This window comes from Alexandromys fortis, unplaced genomic scaffold (assembly GCF_014885135.2).
Source record: "Alexandromys fortis isolate MF-2015 unplaced genomic scaffold, M_Fortis_MF-2015_v1.1 scaffold_72, whole genome shotgun sequence".
Taxonomy (NCBI): Eukaryota; Metazoa; Chordata; class Mammalia; order Rodentia; family Cricetidae; genus Alexandromys; species Alexandromys fortis.
In genome coordinates this window covers 1,628,013-1,637,832 of record NW_026067969.1, presented here as the reverse complement: position 1 = coordinate 1,637,832, position 9,820 = coordinate 1,628,013, and the positions used below count along the sequence as shown (strand labels likewise).

General features: G+C 50.3%; 1 protein-coding gene across 9 annotated transcripts in view; it reads left to right on the top strand.

Moving 5' to 3' along the window:
• Positions 1–1,790: 1,790 nt before the first annotated feature.
• Sec16a (SEC16 homolog A, endoplasmic reticulum export factor) overlaps positions 1,791–9,820 on the top strand; it is a 35,397-nt gene continuing 27,367 nt past the window's right edge. For 3 of the 9 annotated variants that reach the window (XM_050155108.1, XM_050155107.1, XM_050155101.1), the window contains exons 1-2: positions 2,332–2,470; positions 5,703–9,365. In XM_050155108.1, the coding sequence (XP_050011065.1) occupies positions 5,769–9,365 (3,597 nt within the window). In that variant the 5' untranslated portion in view covers positions 2,332–2,470; positions 5,703–5,768. Of the gene's footprint in view, positions 1,940–2,262; positions 2,533–2,581; positions 3,110–5,702; positions 9,366–9,820 lie in introns of those variants that run through there. The other 6 variants (XM_050155110.1, XM_050155109.1, XM_050155106.1 and 3 more) reach the window with 6 other exon arrangements.

The following is a 9,820-nucleotide window of genomic DNA, read 5'->3' as shown; positions in this document are numbered from 1 at the left end:
AAAAAATCATAATTTTTAATAGGGGTTTATTCAATTCAACATACTTGAACACTGCTGTTTTAACATGCAATAAACACTCAGCAATGAATCACTGTGAATTCTTACTTATCTGTCTAGCGTCTCTTATGTTTAGAGCCCAGCCCAGAGTGAACCAGCTACATGTAATCACCCAGAGGCCACCACACCAGACAGTACAGCTACTGGGAGAGGCTGACTGGGTGGAGATACAGCGACTACAACATCACCAATTGTTGTCATAGGGACAGAAGGGCAGGGAAATTCTGACATGGCCTCCATGCATAAAAATCCTGTGTGCTCTGTGGTGCAACACAGGCTATAACAATTCATGTCGGATGCTGTCTTCATGGGACTGCAGGGAGCTGGAGACACTGGGCCAAACTTCAAATTAGATGAAGAGTCCCCAGGCAAAGGTATCCATGGTGACGGTGGGAGCACCCCTAGGCACAGGAGTCACCACATGCCCTGCCTGCCCCAGGTAGTCCCAGTTTGGGCCTGTTGCACCAGCATCATATACATTAGAAGTAGTCTATTTACCAGGCGGTGGTGGCGCACGCCTTTAATCCCAGTACTTGGGAGGCAGAGGCAGGCGGATCTCTGTGAGTTCGAGGCCAGCCTGGTCTATAAGAGCTAGTTCCAGGACAGGCTCCAAAGCCACGGAGAAACCCTGTCACGAACCCCCCCCCCAAAAAAAAAGAAGTAGTCTATTCCAATCCTCAGCCTCCCGATGCCCAGAGAGGTTACAGTCACCAAAGCAGGACATGTGGGTACAGACTGGGCCTTAAACTGTGTCCTAAGTCTGTGTCACTCAGAGGCCAGACTCACTTGGGCTGCAGGACACCAGCCTAACTACAGACAAGTGAGTCCCATCTTTACCTTAGGACAGGAAGAAGTTAGAACTCAGCTGCCTCTCTAACATCCTTGCTTTTGGGAAACTGGGGGTGAACACTTTCTGTTTTGTTATTTATTATTGGTTTTCTCAAGACAAGGCCTTTCTGTTATGTAGTTCTAGCCATCCTGGGGCTGGGGGTTGCTGCTTATCCCTAGGGGCCTAGGGCTAAGTTTACCACGTATTCTCCTGTGTTGAAAGAGGCTGGGAACCTGGCTCTCGAAAGACAAATGTTAGCTTTACAAAGTGACCCACAGTGCCACGTCAGACAGGCTGAAACTGGCTCTCTGAGCTCGCGGCTCTGCTTGCGTGGCTGAGTGCAGGCCAGCTGCACCACACGCCCTCCTCCTCCTGGGTCCGCCAAGACCAGGCGACCTAGCAGACGCGCCACCTTCGTGCCCTCTGGAATACAGGTGAGGGGGCCGGGCCTGGTCACTTCCCAGATGACATCACCCACCTTTTCCAGAGAGCCTCTGCACCGATAGACGCAAGCCTGACCTGCGGATGTCCCTGGTCTAAGAGGTCCAGCGCCCCACCGGCGTGAGGGAGGTTAGGACAGTGGCGTCAGGCTCGGGCTCCTCTCCTCTGGTAGAGACCCGCGAGCGGCATGAGCGCTTCGGACAGCTCCTGGCAAAGACAGTAGCCAGGAGAACTGCACCCCGCAGGCTGCAGGTGAAAGCTGTAACCAAGCAACGGAAGCGGCCCCGCGCACGCGCTAATACAACCCCTAGAAGAAGACAGCCCAGCCAAGCGAACAGCAGAGTGGCGCAGGCGCAGTCACCCCGCCGGCGTCTGGGTTGGGGGGGATCCAACGGAAAAGTGGGGAGGAAGAAGAGGAGGGCGGTAGGACCCACTGGGGCTTTGGACTCAGTGGAGTCGCTGGCTTCGGTCTTTCAAGACTGTTTCTCCCCGGGGGTCTCAATTGAAGAACCCTGTCTCGTCAAATCCAGAAACAGGAAGACTGCGGGACGGAACCGGCGTAACCAGGGCGACGTCGGGAGGCGGGGCCCGCGCTCTAGACCCGGCAGGCGGGTGAGGGGCGGGGCCACGGGGGTGGAGCTGTAGTGGACTGACGCGAGGGGGCGGGGCCTATGGGGTGGGAAAAAGAGATGAGGCGGCGAAAGACTGGAGGAGAACGAGGGGCGGAGTCAAGAGGGGCTCGACGAAAAGAGGGAGCTAGAGGGAAGGGGTGGGGGGCCATGGGGCGGGACAAAAGGATGAAGGGGAAAAAAAAGGGCCGAGAGAAGGTAAGGAGCCAAAAGGGGGCGTGGCGAGATCGCGGCGCGCACGGACCAGTTCGGAGCAAGGCCAAGGGGGCAGGACTTTGGGGGCGGGGCAAGGGGGGGTGAGGCAGCGAAAGACTGGACGAAGGCGAGAGGCGGGGCGATCCAGGGGCGTGGCGCGCGCTGACGTAGCCGTCGGACACGTCGGCGGCGACCGGAGCCGGATGTGCCAAGATGGCTGCGGCTGCTGCTGGGTACGCGCAAGTTCCCCCTACTGCCGCCACTGTCTCCGGCTGGGTTTCAGTCCGCGGCGCCTGAGAGGCCAGCCGCAGCTGCGCGGGTGAGGGCCGAGCGTGTGGATCCCGGCGGAGGCCCGTGGGCGGGCGAGGCTGTGGAGGCCGGGTAGGCGCTGTGAGCACCGGGCCTAGACCGGAGTGGCGAGCGCATCTCAAGAGACGCCGCCAGGTCTGGAGAGAACGGCAGTACCGGGTCGCCTGGTGCTGAGACACCGGGAAGGCCACGGGCCGTGTCGCTTTGGTGGGTTGTCCCTGGGGCCCGCGATTGCCGGGCCCGACGGGAGGCCGGTGCCGGGTCTAGGTTGCGGGAACTCGTTGGCCACTGGGGAAGGTGTTAGCCTGGCCAGACCCGTGACGTCTCAGAAGAAACCTGCAACTTGTTTAAAACGAAGGAAGGGGCAGGAAATTGTCGAGCGTGACTTTTGCTGGTTTCTGAAGATTTTTGATTCTCGTTGGCTCGAAGGCTTCCTCTGCAGAGCTGGCGATGAGACACATTTTCAGATGAACCAGAAAGTAGGAGCATTTATTTGTAATCCCTTGGCCGGCAGAGCAGGATGTCGCAAGGGAGGTCGTGGATTGTTTTCTATCAAGTGTACAAGAATGTCGGCATGACTGTGGAGCGTCCAGACACCAAGTCCTGCAGAATCAACTCTGGCTGCTTTGCTGATACACATTTTTAAGTGGTTTGTAGAGTGGTCGTGCACCGAGATTTCCTTTCAGATGTGTTAACTCTAGGCATCTTCCATCCTGACTATGGCAGTAGGAAACAGCAGACTCGCAGGTTACTGTCCCTGCGGGTCCTTTTCCAAGTTGCAGCACAGTGCAGCCTTCTTGCACTTTTTCTGTACCCTTTCTTAGGGTCGCATTGCTCCGAGTCTTGGAGATAAGAAGCAAAGTAGGGATTGGTTCCTCTTCTTGTGGTTACTCCTGGTAGCATTTATCTGAGTGAATCTCCAAATTGCCCTTGAAATTGTTTTTGTGAGGTGCTGTGCAGAGTTTGAAATTCCATCCTGATTTAGTAACCGTTTCTGAATGTCACTGTGTCCTCCTGTGTCTTCCTCACTTAGTGTATATAGCCCTTCCTCTTCTATGGATGCCTCCTTCAGCACTGAAAGGGTTCAGGTTCAGATTCTGAGTTAGAAGAGAAGTGTTTATCGTGTCTATCTGTTAAGTGTATCACTAGCTGTCACCATGGGGGAACTTGTTGACATAGTGGAACTCACTATGGGTGCCTCTGGCTTACAGTTTACAGTTTAAGTCAGTGACAGTGAGAGGAGGGGATGTGTTTTAAATACTTCAGTTACACAGAGTCAGACTTCAAATGTCTTGTGTAAATATTATGTAGATAGGAAGCAGCTGAGCTGCGGAACTGGGTTTAATGAATAATGCATCTTTGAAATCAGTAGGTCTCTCTGAAGCAGGTGCTTTTTTGAAAAGTACATAACTGGCTGAACAGAATAAAAGTGTCTATAATTCTGAGTTAAATAATAGACAGTTCATCATCTTTCTGTTTGTAAGTAAACAAAGGTAAAAGAATAATGGTTCCTGTCTGTGGTAGCACACGCCTTTAATACCAGCGCTTGGGAGGCAGAGACAGGCAGATCTCTGTGATTTCTAAGCCAGTCTGGTCTACAAAATGAGTTCCAGTATAGGCAGAGCTACAAAGAGAAACCCTGTCTCGACACACACCCCCCTTACCCCATTAATAATGTTCAAGTCACGAGATTGTTCTACCTGAAACAAGCATATTGTGAAAAGCTCTGGGCATGGGAGCTGGGGGTTTTCTTTGTAGATGATAGTGTTAGCTCATAAAACAGCTCTTGGTCTATTACTATTGAGAAAATAACTTCAAGTTTCTACAAACAAGAGTATAAATTTAGGCAATTTAGATTATAGTAGTCACCTATAGGGATTAGGTCCTTTAAAGAATCTATGGATTGAATCTTGTTAAAAGTAAATTTAAAAGAAACTTATTCTCTCATTCTGTAGATGTAGAAACTAGTTGCAGAGAGAGATAATTGCCCTCAGCTGCTCAGTGTATACCCAACCTATTGATAACCTGATGCATCAGCCTTGTACAATGTATTGCATTTTAGTTTAGTTTTTGTTTGTTTTTAATTGTTTGGGGTGTTTGAATTCTTGAGATGAAGGAAGCCTCTGTTGCCTTTTCCTCTTGCCAACCAGGTTTTGGGAGGAACATGGAAGAAATCTTCGTGTCCAGACTGGGTCTAGATCCAGATAAACAGGGACGGAGTAGCAGCTCTCTTCTCCTTTTGGTTCCTGTAAAGGGAAACAGCAATGTTCTTTGCTACTTAAAACAAGTTAGAGCCTAACAAACTCCTGCATTGCTTCTAATTGAAGTTCCACTGTAGTCCATGTCATGGTTCTAGTCAGGATAGGGTTCTTTGTTGACACGGGAAGGAGTATATGTGGGCAGTAATGGAACTGAGTTAATAGATTAATAGAACATTTAGATAGGGATTGGCGATCTTTTGTAAATGACTTTACTCATCAGTTGTTTTTTTTTTTAAATCTGAGTATCAGAAAGATGTTCAAGGACAAAGTGTACATCTATTAAACTGCCTTTACTTTATTTTTCTGTGGATTAGCTAAACAAACTTTTTCTTGAGGATGGTGCCAGGAAAAAGTTCTGACACAAGGAAAGGGGGTTTCAAGCTGCCATACTTGAGTTGTGCCTTGCTCAAAAACAAAAATCACTAGTGAGGATTTTGCCTCCCCCCCCCCCCCCCATTTTTTGAGGTTTGTTGAGATCTGCCTGTTGGAAATATGAGTCCCGTAAAGTTTCAGTAGATTTTCTTGGGATTTTTAGTCTCTGCCTTGTTACAACTTCAGTGGTCAGAAGCAACTTTGTTTCGCTTGTTTGAGAGGACAACCCCAGGCATTTCATTTGGTGCAGTAAACATCCTTAGTAACTTTCTAACCGTGTTTTAGGAAGTATAAACTCTTCTTTTAAAATGAACATTCCAAAAATCATGGTATGCATGTTTCTTTCTTAGTAACGGAGTTGGCTCTTTCTGCATGTGGTAGTTGTGGCTTCTAGAAGGGTCAAGGACTAAGGAACATCTGGTAGTATGTCAGACTAACAATAAGGTCGTTTCTTGTCCCTGACGATGTGGGGTGGGGATGGAAGAAGTGGAGTCCTTGGTAGTTAAATGATTGAAATCACATTTAGGCTTTTTATTTTCATAGCTTTATTGATTGCATCCAGGACTGGGATCTCTAGGTTTTATATTCCTCTTCTGTTTTCTTTTTTAGCACAAATTAAAGAAAAACTCGACCTGCCTCCTATAAGCAGCATCTCCTTGTGTGAAAGACTCCAGCATGCAGCCACCACCTCAGGCAGTCCCATCTGGTGTGACTGGACCACCCCCAGCTGGGAATCCTCGGAGCATGTTCTGGGCCAACAGCCCTTACAGGAGGCCAGCCAGTATTAATGCACCAGTGGCTCCCATAACACGCCCATTACAGCCAGTAACGGATCCGTTTGCTTTTAATAGACAGACTCTTCAAAACGCACCACTAGGCAATTCCTCCAAAAGCAACCTGCCCAGTTTGCCTGGCCCAGCCCCCTCTGCTTTTTCTCAGTGGCCTGGTTTGCCTGTGCCTCCCACAAATGCTGGGGATAGCGCCCCAGGACTTCATGAACCTCTCTCACAGCCCAGAGCAGATACCAGTCCATTTCCCCCTGCGTCTGCCCCTTCTTCACTGCCTGGGCCGGAGATGAACCGGAGTGCTGAAGTTGGTTCCAGCTCAGGACCTGGAGTACAGATGCTGTCACATCCACCTCACTACATTCCAGGAGTGGGTCCTGAGCAGCCTCATGGAGGACATCCGAATGACAGTGGTTCTGGACCCGACCAACCCATGAATAGGCACACCCCATATGATGGTGCTGTGGCCCAAGCAGCATCTCCTTTCTTCCCTCAGTCACAGATGCCAGGTCAGTGGGGGTCAGTCCAGGGAGGTCCTCAGCCCTCCTATCAGCATCAGTCACCCTGCCCAGAGGGACCTGTTCAAAACATGGTGCCCCAGGTTACTAACTTGCCCCATTTCTCCTCTCCATCTAGCCTATATCAGGGGCCTAGCCATGAGCCCCATGTTCCAATGATGTCTACTCCAGCATCCTTGGCCAGTGGCGAAGGAAATGAGGTAGTTCACTCATGGAGTGGCTTTCCCCCTAAAAATACTTTTGAACAGAACTCCAGAGTTGGGAATATGTGGGCAAGCCCAGAGTTCAGGCAGAATCCAGGAGCAAGTAAAGGGCATGTGCTCGACCCTACCCATGTGACTCCCTTCACTCAGGGAACTAGCCCTGAAAACCAGGCGCACCGTCCCTCAGAGGCTTCAGCTAACCATGCCCAGCAAGACGCAGCCTCTGGAGCTCTCTCAATGTTTTTTCAAGGGGAGGAGACAGAAAATGAGGAGAATCTCTCCTCTGAAAAGGCAGGCCTTGATGACAGATTGGACTCGGATGACTTCTCTTCTACCCTCAGATTAGGCCATCAACCACCACCTGCACATGGACCTGGCAGTGTCTACCAGGCTTTTCCCAAAGGCCCTGGCAGCGAGGCTGCTCAGGAAGGAGATGTACAACCTTATTTTTCTCAGTCTCTGGGCATCCGGCATGACAGACAGACCACTATGACCCCCGCTAGTGATACATGGGGTGATACTTCAGGGGCTGGGACCCACTGTGCTAGTGGGCCACAGTGTGAGAATGTTGAGAACTTAGAATTTGTTCAGAATCAAGAAGTTTTGCCACGTGAGACCCTGAATGTGGATCCCTCTTCCCTGAGTGATCAGTTTCGACATGGGTCCCTTCCTGGGCCAGCTGTCTCCAGGCCTGTTACTGTGGGCCTCCCCAAAGGTGGGGGGCCTAATCTCGAGGCCCCTGACATACCACTGCATCCTACACGACCTGACAGTGTGTCATCCAGCTACAGCAGCCACAGCCATAGAAGTCCTCCAGGATCAGCCAGACCCCAAGAATTGGTAGGCACATTCATTCAGCAAGAAGTTGGAAAACTTGAAGATGATACTTCAGGGAGTTTTTTTAAGCAAATTGATTCTTCTCCTGTTGGAGGTGAGACAGATGAGGTTACTGGGAGCCAAAATTACTGCAGCAGCCTGTCCCAGCCCTCAACCCCAAGCCCTCCAAAACCCACAGGAGTGTTCCAGACAAGTGCAAATAGTTCTTTTGAACCAGTAAAGTCCCACTTGGTTGGAGTGAAACCAGTTGAAGCAGATCGTGCCAACATGGTAGCTGAAGTGAGAGGGACCCAGGACCGCCAGAAGAAGCATAGGGCAGCTGCTGTATCATCTGATGCCACCCCAGGGAACCTAGAACAGCCACCAGATAACATGGAGACACTGTGTGCACCTCAGGCCTGCCCTCTGCCTCTTAGCACCACTGGAGAAGCTGGACACCTGGTTTCGCACACAGCAGGTCCACCTTTGGATGCCGTTCGCCCAGTGCCTGAGAAGAGGCCCTTGGCCAGGGCCCAGGGGCCTGTGAAGTGTGAGAGCCCAGCAACAACTCTGTGGGCACAAAATGAGCTACCAGATTTTGGTGGCAATGTCCTTTTAGCCCCTGCTGCCCCTGCACTTTATGTCCCTGTAAAACCAAAACCTTCAGAAGTTATTCATCATCCAGAAAAGGGAATGTCTGGACAACAGTCCCGGAAACCAGGATCCATGCCACCCTTGCAGAACCAAGACCCTCCTGGTGCTTCTGAAAACCTTGAGAACCCTCCCAAGGTGGGAGAAGAGGAGGCCCTTCCATTGCAGGCAAGTTCTGGTTATGCAAGTTTGCTGTCCTCGCCGCCCACTGAATCTTTGCACAATCAACCTGTCCTGATTGCCCAGCCTGATCAAAGCTATAATTTGGCTCAGCCCATTAATTTTTCTGTGTCCTTACTGAATCCTAATGAGAAGAATCAATCCTGGGGAGATCCTGTGGTAGGGGAGAAATCCATAGTGAGCAGCAATCGGGCTCTCAGTGGTGATCCTGAAGAACATGCTGCTTTGTCTGGAGTTCCAATCAGTGCTGTCATTGGCTTATCTTTGCCTAACAATGTCCCTCGAGGTTCTGGGTCTTCAGAAATGATTGCTAGCCAGCCTGCCAGTTTGTTGGTTCAGCGGCTATCCCCTCCAATTGCAAAGAACTCATTTCCTAAAAGTCAGAATCCTAATGCAGAGAAGGGTCCTCCTGAGTTTAATAGCCCTGCTGGAAGTACAAGTGTGATGCTAGTGCCACCTGCAAACAGCACCTTGGTACCTAATAGTAATAAGGCAAACCACTCCAGTAATCAGGAAGAAGCTGTTGGTGCCCTAGACTTCACATTAAATAGAACTTTGGAAAATCCTGTGAGTGTATATAGCCCATCTCATTCAGATGGCCCAGCTTCTCGGCAGTCTTTTGCTAATCATCCCAGACAATCTGGGCCTGGACTGCATAACCAGGATCATTTCTACCAGCAGGTAACAAAAGATGCCCAGGACCAGTATAGCCTAGAAAAAGCCCAAAAAGAGCTGGTGCCTCCTCAGCCACAGAATTCTCCCCCACAAGTGCCCCAAGCAGCGTGTCCAGAGCCTCCAAATCCAGAAAGCCCACCCACACAAGGACAGTCTGAAAGCTTGACCCAGCCACCAGCAAGTGCAGCTCCAGTCAACATGGGCCAGCAGGTGCCGCCTCAGCCGCCACAGTCCTCCAGTGCATCGGTTACATCTACCAGCGCCAGCCAGGCAGCTGTGCGGTCAGATCAACCGTGGCTACACCCACCACCTCCCAATTCTTTTGGTCCAGCACCTCAAGACTTGGCATCCTACTACTATTATAGGCCTCTGTATGATGCCTACCAGTCTCAGTACCCTTCACCATACCCATCAGATCCTGGGACGGCCTCCCTATACTACCAGGTAAGAACAGTAACATTTAACCATCTTTCTCTCCTCACTCTATCCCCCTTTCCTCCTCTTATGCTGTTTTTCTCAAGAGTGGCCCATCTTCAGACCCATGTGGTGCCTCTGAAAAAACGTCTTCTTTGGCTACTAGTGAAGATCTTCTTTCAGAGGGTCCTCAGATGTAGTATGTTGGGTTGCTTGGAATACCAGTGTGGTTTTTGTGTAATCCAACATCTCATTGACAAAAAGAGTGGCATTCATGGCTTGCTACAGTTTCAGAGAATTGCTTTCCCCTTAGGGAAAAGCCTTTGTTAGATTGTATGTTTTATTTTGTTGTTGTTGTTGTGCTTTGAGACATTGTTTCACTCACTGTCTTGGCCAAGTTAGCTGTGAATTTAAAATCCTTCTGCCTCAGTATGCCTGGCTTTTTTTTTCCCCCCCTTTGGTTTTTGAAGACAGGGTTTCCCTGT